The 21,342-nt window shown below is 42.1% G+C and overlaps 1 protein-coding gene across 1 annotated transcript; it reads left to right on the forward strand.

The window, feature by feature from the left end:
- Positions 1–786: 786 nt before the first annotated feature.
- On the forward strand, positions 787–18,986 carry LOC308660024 (uncharacterized protein; the record flags this gene model as incomplete). The annotated part of the gene is made up of 4 exons (XM_081314231.1): positions 787–1,721; positions 9,251–10,189; positions 15,416–15,839; positions 18,888–18,986. The coding sequence occupies 4 exons, from the start codon at positions 787–789 to the stop codon at positions 18,984–18,986; spliced, it is 2,397 nt and encodes a 798-aa protein (XP_081170357.1).
- Positions 18,987–21,342: the final 2,356 nt, after the last annotated feature.

The following is a 21,342-nucleotide window of genomic DNA, read 5'->3' on the forward strand; positions in this document are numbered from 1 at the left end:
CACAGATAGAATCACTGTTTCCTGAATTCCTTTTTGTCTGACTAAGAAGAAGTGCTGTCTTATCTATATTAGATGCAGTTTCTTTTGTTTCTCCAAGTCCATTATTAATCACAGCTATTCTAGCAGAACTTGAGACAACTTCACTGGATTTCAGGGGGAAAACATGGACATGGTTGTCACCTTCATACAAGGAGTAGCAGATTCATTAATGGTTTCCATGATCTCAATCAAATCTCCACTGCCATCTCTCACTCTTTAGAGTTTTATTTTCTAAGAATACTTAATAGATCTACAGACAAATGACAACATATAGCTACTGTTTTGTGTGCAGATATTCTCCTCAGGAACAGGGAGCATTAGAACTTATAGTCTATAGGACTGTCTTCCCATACAGCTTCTTAAGAGCTTCTTTGACTAATCTGCAAATAAACCTCAAGTTAAACTCTTTCATTACTATCACAATAAATGGACCTGCTCAAAAAAATAGGAAATTACAAAAATTACTGAAGAACTTGATCGACAATATTTGTTTTTCAAATGGGTAGAAGCAAAAGACAAGTTTCTGTTACTGTTAGTTCTATGATCATTGTCATGTCCTTCCCAACCTAGAAAAATGAAAACAGATTTTCAAAGGGAAAAAATTTTCAATGCAAAAATTTCTAATCTGACATGGATTTCCAGGAATCTAAACCTAATGTTCAATTTCAATGAGAAAGTTCCCTTCAATTTTGAGATCTAATTGTGCATAATTTTCTCTTTCAGTGAGGAATACACTAGACCAATGAGATGACTGGAGGAAACTGCACTGAGGTGGAAGAGTTTATTCTTCTAGGATTCACAGATCATGTAACCCTACAGCATGTGCTCTTTGTGATATTTTTACTGATTTATATTATCACTATTGTGGGGAATGTTGGGATCATTGTGACTGTGAAAAATGATTTTCACCTTCAAACCCCCATGTATTTCTTTCTGAGCAACCTATCCTTTTTAGACCTTTGCTACTCCTCCGTTGTCACCCCCAAAATGCTGGTGAATTTCCTGGTAGAGAGGAAAGTCATCTTGTACACTGGCTGTATCTTACAACTCTTTTTTTATGCAGGTTTAGCAACCACTGAATGCTACCTTCTGGCTGTGATGGCATATGACCGATATGTGGCCATCTGCAACCCATTGAAATATACCACCATCATGTCTAAAACTATCTGCATTTCATTAGTGGTACTGTGCTATATAACTGGATTTCTGAATTCATCCATACATGTGGGATTTCGTTTAAGATTAACCTGCTGTCATTCCAACCTCATCAACCATTTCTTCTGTGATGGACCTCCTCTGACTCATCTTTATTGTTCTGACATCCAGCTCGTTCAGATTCTTCTCTTTACTTTTGCAGGATTTAATGAGGTTGCCACCACATCCATAGTGGTAATCTCCTATTGCTGTATCATTGCCACAATCCTCCAAATGCGTTCACTTGAAAGTATTTACAAAGCATTCTCCACTTGCTCTTCCCACCTGATTGTTGTCTGCACTTTCTATGGGACTCTTCTTTTCATGTACTTGCGGCCCAGCTCCAGCTATTCCTTGGAGCAAGACAAGATCGTATCTGTTTTTTATGTTGTGATAATTCCTATGCTTAACCCCATCATATATAGTTTAAGGAACAAAGAAGTTAGAAATGCCATGAAAAAAACATTTCAAAGAATAGCCACTTCCAAGTGAGTTGCACATAAATTTAGAAGTACATATTCATGCTCTTCATTTGCCTAAATGCATTACATTACACTTACAAAAAACCTTTGTGAAGTGTACAATTGTTGTAGAGTTATTCTTTACCTGACCTTTCAAAGCTTTTGTGTTTGTGAAATAAATTTTCTGAGTAATCTGGAGGGAAGGAAGGAAGGAAGGAAGGAAGGAAGGAAGGAAGGAAGGAAGGAAGGAAGGAAGGGAGGGAGGGAGGGAGGGAGGGAGGGAGGGAGGGAGGGAGGGAGGGAGGAAGGAAGGAAGGAAGGAAGGAAGGAAGGAAGGAAGGAAGGAAGGCAGGCTAGAAAACTCAGAAAGGGAAAAACATCTTAATAAAGGATTGATTGTTTTGCTTTATCACAGAACAATTTGTTAAAAAAAATGTATGTAACTTTTTCATTTTAGCCAGCTAACAACTGTTGCATAGACCTATTCTTTGGCCAGTTCTCCTGGTGGCCACCACATACAGAGACCTGTAGTGTGGCTTCAAAGTATGATGCAGTTTGCAACAGGTGACAATGCCGACTTGATTTTGCATTTTTTTTGAAAGATGGGATGGATTTGAATAGTGGTTTTATGATACCCTAAAATGGTAACCACGGTGGTCATTTAGACTGGAGAGTTGAAAAAACTTCCTACAAGAAAGCAATGGCAAACACATCCATATTTTTGTTGGATGTACTGCACAGAGAGACACCAACAATCAAATTTGACTGAAGGAATCTATGTTGCAATAATCCAGTTTTAGGAATGTATTTTATGAATATCCATGTTTTATTGAGAAGCAGGGAACAGAAGAAGGATGCAAGCAAGGAAGCAAGAAAGGAGATGGAAATGAGGAGGAGGGTAGCAGTGAAGGAGGGAAAGAGGTATGAAGGAGATGGGAATGTAATGCTAGGAAGTGAAGGAAGGAAGGAAGGAAATGGAAATGAGAAGGAGGGAGGAAGTGAATGAGGGAGGGAGGGAAAGAGGAAGGAAGGAAGGAGAGGCAACATGGTTGGAGATGCCCCAGTTCACACAGTTCTGCTTCAGTCCTGGATCCATTGAGACTTGGGTTCAAAGGAGAAAGCAATTTTGTATTCTGTTTTGTCACAGACAGGACTTTGTTGGCAACCCAAGTTAACACTGGTATTCTTGAACTGAGAACTCTTAAGAAAGTATCCCCTCCTTGTGTGGTGCAAACAGGCATTTCCAGTGGGGAAAACAGGACAAAGCAGAGTGGGGGAAAATATTTTCCTTTGCTATATTTCCAGTATGAATTAGACCATGGCAGAGTCTCTACACAAGACCCCTTTTAAGAATTATGTATTAATAAAAAAGCAACTAACTTACCTCTGTCCTAAATGCTAAAGCTGTTGCACATAAAAAACAGAGGAGCTCTGATCAACTATCACAGTCACCACTGTGACACTTTTGCTGTACTGTTGTCTGTGGATGCCCCCACTAAATGCAAGCATGAGATAAACTGAGCCTGGTTTGTTCTGTCTTTTAAGTGGCCAAAGACTACTAGCAAAAGTGGCATTTGATCACAGGGCAAGGAGGCATCGAGGAATGTTTCTCCTTTTGCATTTGACAATCCAAGAAGGGACAGAAAAGGAGAAAGGGAAAGAGGAAAGGCAAACCAAAAGAAGGAAAGAGGGGAAGGAAGAAGAAGGAAAGGAGAATGAAGAGGGAAGAAAAAGAAGAAAAGGGGGAAGGAAGGAAGGAAGGAAGGAAGGAAGGAAGGAAGGAAGGAAGGAAGGAAGGAAGGAAGGAAGGAAGGAAGGAGATTATAATGAGAAGGAGGGAGGGTCTGAGGGAAGTCCTGCCTTAGCACTTGGCCACGAGCAACCCTGATACCCTTTTGCCATCCCCTGGTCCCCTCCTCCTGACCTTTCTTGGTGGTCTCCCATCCTATCACTGAGAATGCTTTGGTTACAAAGCCAGGTATCCTCGCGGGGAGAGGGAGTGGGCCTCCCTCTGACCCACACATTTTGCCCTCCCACACACACTATGAGCAACTTGGCCAAGGAGAGCAAGTCAATCAGCAGCGGCCTTGAGAAGGAGGTAAGCGCAGCTGTGTGCTCCCTTGGGAAAGGCTGGACTGGGCTCTTGCCCTCCACTGCCCAGGGCTCCAGGCAGCCTGTATCACTGGGGGTCCTCCACATGGCCTGAGAGGGACAGCAAGGCCCCTCTGGTGGACAAGGGCATGGTGCTTGCCCTGGTCTTACCTTCCTTGGCTGGAGACAATGGATCCCCACAGCCCCGCCTGGGCCACCACAGTCGCCCCCCAACACGAGCGATGTTGAGCTGGCCACACCCACCCCTGCTATGCCCCCCTGCCCCCTCAAGGTCAACCACAACCCTGATGCAGCCCTCAATGAAATTGAGTCTGACACCCCTCCTTTAGTGTATATGAAGCCAGAGAGCATTTTTTAGATATGTCTCTGCCAAAATAGATCGGGGAGAGACTGATTGATTTCTTGGGTATATTTTGCCTGAGGGAACTGCCCCTTAACAAGATCATGAAGAGGGTAATAAGATAGAACTACATAAATGAAAATATTTCAATACATGCACATGTCTCAGATACATACGTATAACATCCGTGAACTATTAAGAAAATATTAAAACTTTAGAAATCCTTTCTATTAAGCAGATGATCATTCAAACCCGAACAATCATTGGCATCTAATTAAAATCTGATGCAAAGGCTAATAACTTCAATTTTTGGAGGCAAATTTGTCAAACTCTGTGGTACTCAAACCATACTTGTTAAAAGCAACATCTCACGCATACACAAGATCAGTCTGATCATTCTCAGGCTGAAGAATCTCCCCTTAATCAACCCGATGCAAAGAGTACAGAGTTCTTTCATCATTAACAGTCATAAGAATAAAAAAATGTTCAATTGGGATAGTTTAAAATCTCCAACACATCTTCCATCTTTTCTGGTAGTGTGAACACATAATGGTGCATTGTTGCTCTATTGAAATTAATACTGAATAAGTACATCAGGTAGCCATATGTATATGCGATATTCTAGTAACAATATCAAAACAACCATTATAAACGTTTTCAGAAAATTTAATAAATACTATCTATACTAAATACTATATATACTATACATAGAGAAATATCTAAAAAATTCAAGATGGCAGCTGCAACCACACATTCAAAGTCTTGCATGCAGTGCATCTAAACAGAGGCCTGGATGTCATGTCGGACTTGGGGCCACCAGAAGGTATGGGAGACCAAGTTCAGAAAACCGAGTTTTCTTCTGAAGGAGCTGAGTGAGGGGGGCTGTCAGGGTAGAAAACCCAGGGATGAAAGCTCGATAATAGTTGGCGAACCCAAGAAGTCACTGAACATCCTTCACACGACGTGGGGGTTGCCAACTCTGCAAAGACTCAACCTTTCTCAGCTCCATGGCGATGCCCTCAGGAGAAATGCAGTGACCCAGAAAATTAATGGTCACCTGGTAGAACTGGCACTTCTCCAATTTGGCATACAGCCAATGTTCTCGGAGTCACTGCAGAACCTGACGGAGATGTTGATGGTGCACCCCTTGCGACGGGGAGTAGATCAGGATGTCATCCAAGTAGATCACAACAAAGTGATCTAACAAATCCCGGAAAATATCGTTCATGAAATGCTGGAACACGGCGGGGGCGTTGGTCAGGCCAAATGGCATCACCGTGTATTCAAAATGTCCGTATTGAGTGCCAAACGCCGTCTTCCACTCATCACCCGACTGAACTCTGACAAAGTAAAAGCTCCACGCAGGTCCAGTTTCGTAAAGATCTTAGCCTCCCAGAGTCGGTCCAAGAGTTCAGGGATGAGGGGCAGCGGGTAACGATTGTGCACTGTGATGGTGTTTAATTTTCTATAATTGCAGCAAAGCCACAATTTGCCGGACTTCTTTTTGACAAAGAGCACAGGTGCAGACACTAGTGAGGATGAGGGCCAGATGAAACCCCGAGCCAAATTCTTATCCAGAAAGTCCCACAATGCAACCAACTCAGGGTCCAACATGGAGTAGAAACTCCCCACTGGGAGAGGTGCATCAGGAACTAAATCAATGGGGCAGTCATAGGGCCTGTACGGGGGTAATTGATCCGCCTCCATCTCACTGAACACATCAGCAAATTCAGTCAGTTCGGAAGGCAAGGAAACCCCTGGGGAACCCTCCACCTGGCCAGCACAGATATGGCGGGTGTGGTCCACGCACTGCAAGCTTGGGAAGGTGACCAAGTTCTGTGACCAATAGATCTGTGGGTCATGCGTCTGGAGCCATGCCAGTCCCAAGACCACTGGGAAATGCAGATCTGAGGTGATATAGAACTGGATGGCCTGCTCATGGGAACTGATGGCCATACATAATGGTTGCGTGGCAGCCTTAATTGGCCCAGACAGGAGCACTCGATCTTTGATAGTCTCCACTAACATGGGTGGTTCCACCAGGCACTGGGGAACAGCCCATTTGGCCACGAATGCTGAGTCCATAAAATTTGTGGTGGCCCCAGAGTCAATTAAGGCATGGACTGGAATCCCCATTGGCTTGCCGGGGAGGATCAGACGTGCCTCCAATATCAGATACCATGGAGGTCCACAGGCAGCATCAGAAAGACGTCACTCAGTGTTGTGGGACGCCCGACCTAACACACCTTTTAGATCGGGCTTGGGGCATTTCCTGACAGAGGAGTAGGGGGATTTCTCAGGGCAGACTCGGTCACTGACGGCTGTCATCGCTTCTTTGGGCAGAAGGCAGCCAAATGCCCAGGGTCCCCACAGTAAAAACACAACCCCCCCGAATGTCACCTGTTCATTTCTGCCACCAATAGACAAAGCCTGGCAGCACCTAGCTCCATTGGCTCCTCCCTTTGAACTGGGGTCTCACACACAACAGGGGCTGCAGGGGTCTCTGGGGTGGCACGGCGACTCCTTCGCTGCTGCAGCCGAGCGTCAATCCGCAGACAGAGATGAATCAGCCCATTGAGGTCTGAGGGAATATCAACACAGACCAGCTCATCCAACATCTCCTCCAACAATCCATCCTGGAAAGCGTCCATGAGCGCAGCCTCATTCCAGGCTAAATCCTGGCTAAGCAGCCAAAAATCACTAATATAGCCCTGTAGGGGCTTCAACCTTGCCTCAGAGCTTTCAGGTGTCAGGTAGCAGTCTGCGTCTTTATGGGGTCCTCATACATCAGACACATATGATTACAAAACCCCACAAAGTTGTCCAACAACGGACTAGGTTGGGCCAGCAGAGGTGTGCCCCAATGAGCTGCATCACCAGAGAGAAGGCTTAACACAAACCCCACCTTATCCCAGTCAGTGGGGAAATCAGCTGCTCTCATGCTGATAAATAGCTGGCACTGTCCCAGGAAAGCAGGAAACATCTCTAGATTGCCATTAAATTTATCCAGCATTTTCTCCTGGGTGGTGGTGGTGGTGGTGGTGGTGCAGCATGGACCTGTGCTTGTAATTGAGCCACCTGAGCTGCCAACAAAGCGAGTTGTTGGGTGAACTGGGCATTCTCAGCACGTAGCTGCTCCATAATAATAATAAGGGGTGGGAGGCTGAAGGCAAACTGTTCTGTTCCAGCCTATGACTGGCCCTATTTGAATGTTAGGGACAACCCCTTTTTATATTCAACGGGCTGGAAAAACCCAACCAAATTTATTTACAAAGAGTTCAAACAAAAGTTAAACAAAAAGTTCAAACAAGACTTAAACCAAAAAGGTTAAACAAGAGTAACAGACCAGGACTCTAGCAGAAGACCTTCAAATGGTTGCCTTCAGCAACCAGCACCTCCCACACATTCCCCTTTTATCAGCAGTCCCCAGGCATGGCTTCTCATTGCCTTCTCCCGAGTTGCCTCATTGCTTTCCTCTGTTCTGTTCTGCTAGATTGCCTCGTGCTCCTAGCGTCCCTGAACAGAGCCAGCTGTGGATCGTCTTCTTCCAATCCCTCATGCTCACACAGCTGAGTCTGAGGAGAAACAAGATGGGAGGGGCCAGTCTGAGAGTTCTGCAGTGCATCAGACCCTTCCTCTGACACCAAAGGCTCTCCAAACCCCTCCTCCTCCTCTTCAGAATCATCTGACTCAGCTGCCAGAACCACAGGCTGACGCTGAATCACAACACCAGCTTTCCCCATTGACTTTGCTTGTCAGAGCACAGCTGAGAAGGTCACAGGTGGCAATCAGATGACCCTGGAGTGCTGCAACCATCATAAATATAAGCTTGTTGCCAAGTGCCTGAATTTTGATCAAATAACTTTGAGAACTGGTTGTAAGTCTCTTTTTTGAATGATGTAAGTTTCAATGGTAATTAATTCTCCAGTCTTCTCCAGAATTCTCTGTACTAAATCCAGATGACTGTTTCATCCAGTGTTTTCCTGCAGCTTTCTTAAGGGCCATCTTACTATGAATTGCATTGACAACAATAGTAGCTAGCACAAAAATTTTCTTTTTTCCCCAAAAACAATAATGTTACATGTGCCAGAAGATGCAACTGTGTTAGCAGCTTGGTCACTTTCTGCAGTACCTAAAATGCTGAAAAATTCTAGAAAATTAGAGAGAAATGCCAGCTGCCTGAAAGGAGATGGTAGAAAAATGGTTCTTGTTGGTGCTGGTCTGAGAAAAGAAAATCCCCAGACACTCCTTAGAAAATTCTTTTTCCCAAAGGAAATCTATTCCTCCTTGAAAGAGTAGCACTGGGGCAGGGAAATTACTCCTTTTTCATGCCAAGAGTAAACAGGAAAGTTAACTTTGTATCACAGCCTATCAGGAATATGGATCCCAGTGGTTTAAATACAAATAGGTAATTAATGCCATCCTTCCTGGTAGACATAGCCACTTCTTCAGATGGAAGTCCTCATTCTAAGCCAACTTAACTCATTCTAAAAAGAATCAAAGAAGTACATTTTGTTTTTCCTGAAGTGTTTGTAGGTAAGTGCACATTTATTTCTTTGTCCAATGTGGCATTCAGTGTCTACTTAGACAAATACAACAATCAGTCAAAATTAGGAATATAATAACAAAGGTAAACCTCTACTGAAATGTTATAGTATTAATGAAATAAAATGTATTCAATACATTTGATGAATGTATTGATGAAATATTTTTCAAGATGGTAGTAATATTTTTCTGACTCTAGATCATTTATAAAAGAACCAGTAATTACATTTCAGAAAAGGCTTGTTTGCAATGCTTCTTCAGGATTCCTTATCCCCGCCACTGTTCAAAACATGTCAGTGTCCTCTAAAATACAGTATTGCAGCTGATGTTTTTATCCAATTGGCTTCTGTCAAACTGTTTAAAGATAATGTTTAATTGATATATAATTAAGTTTCATTTAACAGAAAGATGAAATATATTGAATGCAAATTTTTTTGGAGCTGACATCAATTTCCTGGCATCTAAACTTAATTCTTGACCCCCATGAGAAAATTCCCTTCAAATTTAGAACTTATTTTTGTGTGATTTTTCTCTTTCAATGAAGGATCAATTAAACCAGTGAGATGACTGGAGGAAACTGCACTGAGGTGGAAGAGTTTATTCTTCTAGGATTCACGGATCATGTAACCCTACAGCAAGTGCTCTTTGTGATATTTTTACTGATTTATGTTATCACTATTTTGGGGAATATTGGGATCATTGTGGTTGCGAAAAATGATTCTCACCTTCAAACCCCCATGTATTTCCTTCTGAGCAACTTATCCTTCTTAGACATTTGCTATTCATCTGCTGTCACCCCAAAGATGCTGATGAATTTCCTGGTACAGAAGAAAGTTATCTCATACACTGGATGTTTCTTACAACAATACTTTTATTGCTGTTTTGCAACTACTGAATGCTACCTTGTGGCTGTGATGGCATATGACCGATATGTGGCAATCTGCAACCCATTGAAGTATACCATCATCATGTCCAGAACTGTCTGCATTCCATTAGTGGTGTTCTGCTATATAGCTGGACTTCTGAATTCATCCATACAAGTGGGATTTCGTTTAAGACTAACATGCTGTAATTCCAACATTATCAACCATTTCTTCTGTGATGGACCTCCTGTGACTCATCTTTATTGTTCTGACATCCAGCTCGTTCAGATTCTGCTCTTTGCTTTTGTAGGATTTAATGAGGTTGCAACTACATCCCTAGTGGTAATCTCCTATTGCTGTATTATTGTCACAGTCCTCCAAATGCGTTCACTTGAAAGTATTTACAAAGCATTCTCTACCTGCTCTTCCCACCTGATTGTTGTCTGCACTTTCTATGGGACTCTTCTTTTCATGTACCTGCGGCCCAGCTCCAACTATTCCTTGGAGCAAGACAAGATCGTATCTGTCTTTTATGCTGTGATCATTCCTATGCTCAACCCAATGATATATAGTTTAAGGAACAAAGAAGTTAGAAATGCCATGAAAAGAACATTTCAAAGAATAGCCACTTCCAAGTGAGTTGCACACAAAATTTAGGAGAACATATTCATGCTATTCATTTGCCATAAATGCATTATATCACACTTACAAAAAAAACACCTTTGTGGTATCTACAATTGTTTTAGAGTAATTTTTTAGCTATCTTTCCAAATCTTTTGTGCTGGGTTTCTTTTATTCGTGCAATGAATGTTCTGAGCAGAATAAATTCCCTTCATGAAATCCACATTCCAATAACCCTACACATTGTTTACCCTTTTCATGTTTCTAGATTGCATGTTGGAATTGGCTTCATAAGGAAAGTTGCTACATCTCTTCAAGCTTCTGTTGTAATGTTGTGGTCAAAATGACTGCTCAATCCTCCATATTTTATCATTTCCCCCCTTCTCGAAGCTGTCTTGTTTCTGAAAGGAAACCCATGTTTCCCTGTTTGGGAGTTACAGAGCCAAAGACAGAACACAATTGTTGTCATTTTCTTTATTGGCAGCCAGTATTAATGATACTACAATCCTACATATGTACTTAAGTGATTTCAGTGACAGTTATTTAGAGAAACAAATATAAAATTCTAATGCAAGCTCTGGACAACTAAGGATTACCATTTGTAAAAATCCTGTAGCATTCTAATGCCTGGGTGAAAGCAAATGTTGGTAACAACTGTCCCTTAACTCAGACTCCCTGTGCCTTAAGTTCTCACTTGAAATCCCATGATTTTGACTCTGGACCTAGGCCATCTGACAAACCTTCTACAACAATATTTGGACTTCATTTGGATGCTATTGTGCTCTCTCTTTCAGATTGGAAGTCCTTTAAGACAAGCTTACTAAAGATTGGGGAATTAGATTTTCCTCTCTCTCTCTCTCTCTCTCTCTCTCTCTCTCTCTCTCTCTCTCTCTCTCTCTCTCTCTCTCTCTCTCTCTCTCTCTCTCTCCCCCTCCCTCCCTCCCTCCCCCCTCCCTCCCTCTCTCTCTCTCTCTCTCATTCTCTGTGTGTGCATTCGTATTCATATTTCCCTTTTTATTTACTTCATAAAACTTATCAGTGAAATTTGCAACCACCTCTCTACAGTCACCTCTACTTGTGTGTGCTTGGTCTGGCACAGGACAAGTTTATGAAAGTTACCTAGACCCAGTCCAGAGTCCAGTTGCTTAATTCAGAGTCATGTTGCATCAGCATGTAAGGTTTACATCCTTGTCTTGTGAAAGCTCCTCAAAAATTGATTTCTCAGAGCAAAATATTGTTCTATTGGTTATACTCTGACTTTAAGAAAATGTCCCTTATGGCGTGATAAAAAAATATGGGATTAAAGTCATCTACCTCTTAACACATAACATCAAAAGATGCTGGATGAATTCAGATCGTCCAGGCCAGAAAATCAACACACAATCTAACATTGTCACAATGTAGAAGAGGAGAAGCCTGGGTAGATCAGTTTTTTGGAAAATCTAGTTTAACCACTGGAAGCCAGTAGCTTGTCTAGAAAATTCAGGCTACTTTCACATGTTTCTTTGGGACAGCCATTTGTCTGAAATGGTATAGGGTTTCCTGCCTGAGCCGGTACTTGGACTAGATGACCTCCAAGGTCCCTTCCAATTATTATTATTATTATTATTATTATTATTATTATTATTATTATTATTATTATTATTATTATTATTATTATTATTATTATTATTATTATTATTATTATTATTATCTTTCAGTGATCATTTAAGTTTTTATTTAGAACTGCTTTATAAAATCATCCTTCACAGAAACAACTTTCCTTTATTACTTTATGGTTATAACTTTACTGATTATGTACTTTTAAAGGGTGGCTAAAAGTCGTTCATAACTCTCCCTACTAATACCCAGGACACTAATTATGTCTAATACCCTGGATGATACCTTATTCCCAACTAACACCCAGGATGAGTAAAAGTGGTTCACAAGTCTCTGTACTCTTTAAATCAGGCATGTCCAAAGTCCGGCTCACGGACCATTTGCGGCCTGGGGGGTGGTTTAATACGGCCCTCTAACAGCCCTCCCTGCTCTGTGTAAATGCGGCCCTCCCACGGCCCTCCCTTCTGATTGAGGGCGGCAAGCAGAAGACTGTCTTCCACAGGAGGGAGGGCGGTGAGAGGGTGTTTCTGAGCAGCATATGGAGTCTCGGGTGCTGCCAGATCCCCTCCTTCTTTTCCCCCTTCTCTCTCTCTCTCTGTGTGTCTGTGTGTGTTGGACCCGTGGGGAACAGCTGGTAGGGAGGTGGCAGTCCGGCATTTTCCCCCCTCTCGTTTGTGTATGTGTGTGTCGGACCTGCGGGGAACGGCTGGTAGAGGTGGTGGCAGTCTGGTGTTTGCATTTCTCTGTGGGCCCGACACACACACACAGGAGGGGGGGAACGCCGGATGGCCACCTGTACCAGCTGTTCCCCACAGGTCTGACACACACACACAGGAAGGAGGTAAACAACGCCGGACCACCGCCTCCCTAACAAACCTCTCCTGCGTGCAGAGAAATGCCCATTCCCTCTGCTGAGCCATCCCAGTTGCTTGCATTGCGGAAGGCAATCATTTGGAACGAAGACACGAGATTCAGCGTTTCTCCGCCCGCGCTGATCTCGCCCTCCTTACAGTCTCCCTCTCTTTGTTTCAGCTTGCTTTCTGCATTTGGGATGAAGACTCGAGAGAGGGAGACTGTAAGGAGCGCGAGATCAGCGCGGGCTGAGAAACACCGAATCTCGAGTCTTTGTCCCAAATGCAGAAAGTGCTGATCTCGTGCTCCTTACAATCTCCCTCTCTCGAGTCTCCAGTCTTTGTCCCAAATGCAGAAAGCAAGCTGAAACAAAGAGAGGGAGACTGTAAGGAGGGCGAGATCAGCACGGGCTGAGAAACACCGAATCTCGAGTCTTCATCCCAAATACTTGCCTTCTGCAACGCAAGCAACTGGGATGGCTCAGCAGAGGGAATGGGTGTTTCTCCCACGCGCTGATCAGCGAGTGCAGAGAAACGTGGATTCCCTGTGCGCCCTTGCAAGATATGGAGGTGCTCCAGGGAAGTAATTGGGATGGCTCAGCAGAGGGAATGGGCATTTCTCCGCACGCGCTGATCAGCGGGCGCTGAGAAACACTGAACCTCGAGTCTTCATCCCAAATGTAGAAAGCAAACTGAAACAAAGAGAGGGAGATTGTAAGGAGCGCGAGATCAGCGCGGGCTGAGAAATGCCGATCTTGTGTTCAGATTGTTGGGGGCAATCTCGCTCCAGCGTCTCGGCGAGCACACTGGGCCGCCCCGCTCCTTGGGGCTCACTGCTGCCATGGGGGCCGGCTCGGGGATTTGTTTCTGCAGGTTAAATCGGAACCAAGCAGCAAGTGAAAAAGTTAGCAGCAGTAGCGGGAGTGGTTTTAATTGCCAAGCGTCCCCATGGAAGTCAATGGAGGCGCCGCGGCTGGCCTTTTGAGTTGGTGAGTGAATGAGAGTGAGAGAGAAACGTTTTTTGAGCAGTGTGAGTGAATGAGAGCATGAAAGAGGCTTTTTGGAGCAAGAGTGAGGGAATGAGAGAGCGAGAGAGAAGCTTTTGCAAACAAAACATGAGTGAATGAGACCGAGAGAGAAACTTTTCCAAGCAAAGGTGAGTGAATGAGAGTGGAGGGGGCAGGGCACCTGTATGTCTCCCCTTAGGCTCCACTGTTCTGTCAAGCCTCTTGTTTTGCACATAAAATACATTGTGAAAACTCAGCTGTCAGTTGATCTTAATGTTATAAAATGAAAAGTATGCCATTTGCAATTAACTTGGCATAAAATAATTCATTTGCATTTAATTGTAATTGTTCAAAGAATGTTCGGAAAAATGTTCGGCCCTCCAGCATGTTCACTTCATCCAATCTGGCCCTCTTTGAAAAAAGTTTGGACACCCCTGCTTTAAATCCAGAAGTAATGCATGCAACAGCATTTCTGGGTTGTAAATTGGTTGCCAAGAGGGCTGTTAACTCAGGTATTGTTTTTTAAAAGACTTATTTACTAATCTGAGTAAAATATTTATTTATTTTATTCTGGTAGTGTGAAAGCATAATTGTAGTATTGATGTCTTATTACAATTAACTGAGTAATAATCAACGATATCACTATATAATAATTACAATGTTAAAACAAGCATTACAAACTTTTTCAAAAAAATTAGTTGGACTCAATAAATAATATCTATAACAAGCATCTCAAACCCGTGATGTCACGTCACATCGCGCAATGTATCACAACTTCTTCCCCTTTGCCAGCAATGGGGTGGGCGTGGTTTCGGCGTGACGCACCTGGCCCACAGGCTGGCAGTTTGACATGCCTGATCTATAGTATTCAGAGGCAATCACATGGGAGAGACATGTAAAAAAAATTCAAGATGGCAGCTGCAACCACACATTCAAAGGCCTGCATGCAACGCATATAAAAAGGTTCAGAGTTTTGATTTCACGGTTATGGCCAAATCATGACTATTTTGACCTCAGCTGACCTTCTTCCATGGCTGTCTGATACTAATCTATCCTTACAGTCCCTTTCAGGAAAACATTCAGATTATTTCAAAACACCTTTTGTTCTTATGAAAATGTTATCCAAAGACTGCTTGGTTCAGCAATACAGCCTACACTAGTAAGGCTGCAGATTATGGATACTGTAGCATGTAAATACTACATGTCACCCCTATTGACCAAGAGAGGACAATCATTTGTGGCTGAGAAACACACTTATTTTCTGACATGCTTCCTTTCCACCAGCTCCCACCACCCCTTTGCTCATGAAAATTGCATGGATATATCAAATTACTGGATTGGCCTATCCTGCAGAAATGTACAACATTTTGTACCCTCCCTCTGCTTCTCAAACTTAGGAATGTGTTATATTAATATTTTAAGCATACTCCAATCCTTAACAAATTCAAATGACTATAAAGCTAAGGAAGGGAAAATGATTCCTAACAGTTGTTGAACACACTGGCCAAAATCCACGCACAGTTTTGTTTAAGAATCCCAGGCTGCCTCAAAAATAGCTGTTCTGCTCCAGCTAAAAAGGGTTCAAATATGAACCTTATGCACCCATAGTTTTATAATAAAGGAGACCAGCAAAGGGGGGGGGGATTCTGATTTTTATTCTTTAAGTAGTGCTAACTCTACAAATAGTCTTCAAGAAATACATTACAAAGTTACACAATCACAAATATAGGAATGCTGGAATTGCCTTTAGGTTTCCTTCTGAGAAATGCATTTTCTCTGTCAGTGCAAACAATATAGACTCTCAAATGGAAAGCTTCAAACAGATGATTGCAGAAAATCAGCAAAGAATTCAAAAAATAGAACATAAGTCAACTGAGGTTGATCAGAAACTAGAAGTTTTGAAAGATGAAAATCAAAAACTGATGCAAATAAATGGAGAACTGGAAGATTCTTTAGTGGTCATAGAAATGGAACAAGCCTCATACTTCTTAAGATTTCAAAACATAATAGAAGATAAGGAGGAGGATCTCTTTGAATTGATAACAGAGCTGCTGGCAGACGTATTAGGATTTGGGAAGTCACAAATGGAAGGAGAAGTAGACCAGGCCTATCGTGTCAACTCAAACTACGCCAGAAGAAATAATGTGCCTAGGGAAGTGCATGTCAGATTTTTAAAAAGATCCACAAGAGAAGAGATTTTGAGAAAAGTAAGAGACGAACCATTGAAATACAAAGAAAAAGAAATTGTAGTGCAAATCCCTAGAAGGATAAGAGAGGCTCGAAGAGACTACCAATTTCTAACTAAGAAACTAGTTGAAAAAGGAGTGAACTTTAGATGGCTGATTCCAGAAGGGATTTCAATCTACTGGGATATGAAAAGATACAGACTGGACACACCACTTAAAGCAATGGAGTTTTTTGACAACAACAAAGCCTTCCTGGAAAGAGGCGACTCTGAACCTAAAAAACAAGAGGAAATGCCAGCTAAAGGTGCATTTGAACAAAGAGTGGAGGAAGAAACTAAAGAAAATAAAACTACATACTCGTACCCAGAAGAAGGCGCAAGACCAAGAGATCAGAGACAGATAAGATCAACTAGAAGATTAAGAACTAGATATAATTGAAAGGGATGGAGGAGACTGGGATTTTATCAATAAATATTAACAGCTTAAACTCCCGCTCAAAAAGGAGAAATTTTTTTACACATCTACCAAAATTAAAAATGGACATAATTTGCCTTCAAGAAATACATATTAAGAGGCAGCATTTTAAAACGTTAGAGCAACCCAAAATTGGCAAACTTTACTTTGCATTGGCATCTCAAAAGAAAAGAGGAGTAGCGTTTTACATCAAAGAAAAGATGAATCCCAAACAAATTTATGTGGATGAAGAGGGGAAAAATTATCAGAAAGTGTTCCCAAAATCACATTAAGTCCTTGCATAGATCTTCCATATTCTTTGTACATTTCAGTTAAGAATCTCATCTCTTTCTCTCTCTCACTCACTCACTTTTCCCATAATATCTTCTATTTTGAAAATGCTGGAACCATTCATGGCCACACATACATGCACATACCTGTAGTTGTGGGTGTGTATGCACTTCTGTGTATTAAGCTTGATAACAACTCTGGCAAGAAATGTTCAGCTTCTCTTCAATTATATAATCAATTTACACTGCTTTATCAACCCTGCTATATCGTATTATATCAGCTCAATTACAATTCCAACTTTTTATAAAAAATAATCAACGTTTTCACTTTTTCTGAACAAGCATACCTCTACAAATGCCATTTGCTTGTTCACACACTCACTTACTGCCCCGTTGCTTCTAAATGCTTCCAAATGCTTCCAAATGCCATTTGCTCATTCACTCACTCACTGCCCCATCACTTCTAAATGCTTCCAAATGCCACTTGCTTGCTCACTTACTTCGTTTGGAAGCGATGGGGCAGTAAGTGAATGAGTGCCAGGGCCAGAGGCCATCAGCTGTTTGGCGCTGGAGACGCTGGGCGGCCTGACGCAGCACTCCGTGGCTGGGGTGTCTTCAGCTGGTGTCAGGGATGGTGCCGGAGGCCATCAGCTGTTCAGTGCCAGAGACCACTGCCACGAGGAACACAGCTTTGGGTCGGGGTTCGGAGCAGCTCTGGGTGGGGGCTCAGCATGGGCTGCAGTGTGGCAACTGCAGGGAGGGGAATCCCCATGGCGGCTGTGGGGAGGGGAATCCCCATGGCCTGTGGCTCCAAGCCACAGGGGCAGGGGTGCAAAGGAAAGGCAGTGACGCCGTAGCAAGAGGGGGTTCTTACAGACACCAGCATTGCTCCCAGTGACAGCACCTCTGAATTCCGGCACCTTTTTTTTTTTTAGAAAAAAAGCACTGCCTATGTTTATGAGTATGTTTTCATGAATATTCATATTTTATGCATACCACTATATAAATAAACCTTAAGAAATAAAATATTGCAAATTCTATTTTATATTTTGTTTGTTGTGGGATGTTTTAAATTCCAAGGTAAATTCATTCAAGAAATAATGTGTTGTTATTTATGTAGAGAATTTATTATTCCCATTTCTTTAGCAGCTCAAGAGAATGTAACATGGACATTTCTCTTCACTATCTTTATGTAGAATTATTTATTATTCCCACTTCTCCTTTGGTAATTTAGGGTAACTTAACATGGAAATTTTTCTTCATTTTATCCACACAATATCAACCTTGAGAGGAAGAGTAGGCTAAAAAACTGAGATTGGTCTAACTTTACCCAGTGAGTTTTTATAACTATCACTTCAATTACCATCATCATCTTCACAGATATGCAAAAGATTCACAAGAGATATGTCACAAAACATATAAAGAGCCTTGGTGGAGCAGTGGGCTAATGCCTCCTTAAGTAACACCAGCTGCCTGCAATTAGTGCAGGTTCGCGTCCCACCAGGCTCAAGGTTGACTCAGCCTTCCATCCTTCCGAGGTAGGTAAAATGAGGACCCAGATTGTTGGGGGCAATAAGCTGACTTTGTAATAATGCCGCTTGGGGTGTGTGTGAAAGCCCTAATAAGCAGGCATATACATAGAATGATGGCTATTGCTAAGCACATTGATTTGTGCTTTAGATTGTAAGCCGCCCTGAGTGTTCGGAGAAGGGCGGGATATAAATGGGATTTTTTTAAAAAAAAAATACTTCTCCTTGAAATATTCAAGCAGCCACATCCTTTGGAGGAGTCGTACTATATTGGATGCACAGCAACTTTCCTTTGCTATGGCATATGATAGCTTTGTAGCTGTTTGTAATCCCTTGCTGTATATTGTCATGTGTTTGGTTTGTTGGGGTCCTATGCATGTGGGTTTCTAAATGCAACTACACAGATAGGTTTTACCTTTAAAATGTCATTTGAGGACTCCAATGTCATCAACCATTTCTTCTGTGACTGGCCACCTTTAATCAAGCTGGCCTGCTCTGATATCCGTCTCAATCAAATCAATCAATTGTTTTTGTTTTTGTTGGATTTAATGAGGTTACCACCACATTCATAATCCTCCACTCTTACTGTTGCATCTTCTCTACCATACAGACCACAGAAGGCAAATGCAAGGCTTTCTCCATTTGCACTGCACATCTGACCACTGTTAGCTTGTTCTATGGAACCCTTCTCTTTATCTATTTGCCACTCAGCTCTAGTTTCTCCCTGGAACAGGATAAAATCGTCTCAGTGATTTTATCACTGTGGCAATCCCCTTTCTCAACCCTTTGATATATAGCCTCAGGAACCAAGAAGCGAAGGTAGCCATAGTGAAAGCAAGGAAGAGACTCAGAATGTCAAAATTAAGGTGACATCCACAGAGAAGAATGTAGCTTAGAGAAGTTTTTCAACTAGCATGAGAAACAAGGAGAAGAGAACACTTTAAAGGATAACTAAAGCAAACAAAGCATTCAATAAAATAATGCTGAAATTTTACCAAGAGAATTGCAAGGACTTGCTAAGACAGTCTCCAAGAATTGGACATGACTGAACTGATATCCAGAATATCCTCTGGAGCAGATACCTCTTACCTGTTCCACACTAACTATATTCCATCTTTATTAGAAAAGATTATTGTGGTGGTAAGAAGATGGAAATAGTATTTATTTTATTATTTAATTAATTTATATGCTGCCCAACTCCCATTGACTCTGAGCTTTGGAAACTTTGACTATATTGTTGTTGTTGTTGTTAGCTGCGAAGTCGTGTCCGACCCATCACAACCCTATGGACAATGTTCCTCCAGGCCTTCCTGTCCTCTACCATCTTCTGGAGTCCATTTAAGCTCACGCCTACTGCTTCAGTGACTCCATCCAGCCACCTCATTCTCTATCGTCCCCTTCTTCTATTGCCCTCAATCTTTCCCAGCATTAGGCTCTTCTCCAGTGACTCCTTCCTTCTCATTAGGTGGCCAAAGTATTTGAGTTTTAGCTTCAGGATCTGGCCTTCTAAAGAGCAGTCAGGGTTGATCTCCTCTAGGACTGACCAGTTTGATTACCTTGCAGTCCAAGGGACTCGCAGGAGTCTTCTCCAGCACCACAGTTCAAAGGTCTCAATTCTTTGGCGCTCAGTTGACTATATTATATATGGTCATATACTTGTATATTGTATGCCTCTTTAGTGTATTTATAAACTGGTGTTTGTAAATATTGTAATTTGCAGAATCTACACTAGAAGGTATTGTTTATACAAAGCTTTGCATGCGTATTGATATATCCATATTGAATTGTACATTCATTTGTTTGCATATTCACATTATACTTTATATTTTCTCCCTCAATGCCAGACATGTTTATGACTTTCAACATACACTTAGAATATATCATCTAGTTTGGAAAGTATTGAGGACTTGGGAATGTGTCCTGCTAGTCCTTTTTCTCTATCGAGGCAGTTTGCAAGCTTGCTACAATACAAAATCAGCACTCATTTGTATCAAGGATGTGGTGTTAGCTTTCAAAGCATTTCTTTCTTTCACACCTGGAGGACATTCCAGCATTATCCCCAATTCCTGGATTAATTATAATTACTTTCCTTCTTTCTTGTTTTTATGCCCATGCTTTGTATTTTGATCAAACCACTACAGTATCTTAGTTTGTGTATTGCTGACATGCTTGCTCTTGGCTACTCCAGTATTCTTCTGAAACTCTAATCCAGACATGTCAAACACAAGGCCCGGGGGCCAGATCCGGCCCGCGAAGTGGTTTCATGTGGCCCGCGAAGCCATCCTGGAAACAGTGAGGGAACGGCCCCCACTGCCTTGGCCCTGGCCCAGAGACCCTCCTCCTGCCAGAGACCCTCAGATCTGTCCCACTCCTGCCCAGGCCCCCATAGGCACCCTTGATGCGAAGGATGCAGAGCTGGCCACGCCCACCCAGTAGGCCACACCCACTCTAGCCATGCCCACCCAGTAGGCCACACCCACCCTGGCCACACCCACCCGGCCCCTTGAGGGCAACCGCAATGCTGATGCGGCCCTCAATGAAATTGAGTTTGACACCCCTGCTCTAATCCTTGGTAAAGACACCAATTTTCCTGTTAAGCCTCCCCAAATAAGTTACATCTTTAATAATAGTAGACAATTTTGGTCCTGAACATTGTCCCTGGATGTCTGGCTCTGCCTGTTTGTCAAGTATTTTTCTTGCCTTTGTCAAGTATTCAAAACTGAGGAGGGTCCTCAGGCAATTAGAAACAAATTGCACCTCTTTAAATTTTAGATACAATTGATTCAGCATTCAAGAATAGGAATTTGTAGTGGACAATCTATGTCTCCAAATTATTAACACTGGCAAAATTTGAACTGAGTTGGTCTTATATAAAACTTAATTACAGTACTCAATATCTAAACTTGTATAAAGCCTAACTGCATGTTTGTGTTCTAAGCAGAAGAGTTTAGTGGGAAAGGAAGAACAATTAAGAGTTGAAGACTGAGTTTTTTGAGAGGAACTTTGGGAATGATGCTGTATGTTGTGTTTCAGCTTTATCTGACTTATTTTATTTTATTAATCATTGGAATAACTGAGAGTCCTGAATTGTAGCAACATACAATTTGTCAAGTAAGTAAGTAAATATATACATACATGCATACATATGAGACATGAGATCTTTTCAAAATAAAGGTGTAACTTAGATTCCTCTCCCTTGCCCTGGTAAAATTGAAACATCACTATCCCACACTGTGTGTGACAATTATTCCT

Source organism: Vipera berus (assembly GCF_964194415.1).
Source record: "Vipera berus genome assembly, chromosome: 1".
NCBI lineage: Eukaryota > Metazoa > Chordata > Lepidosauria > Squamata > Viperidae > Vipera > Vipera berus.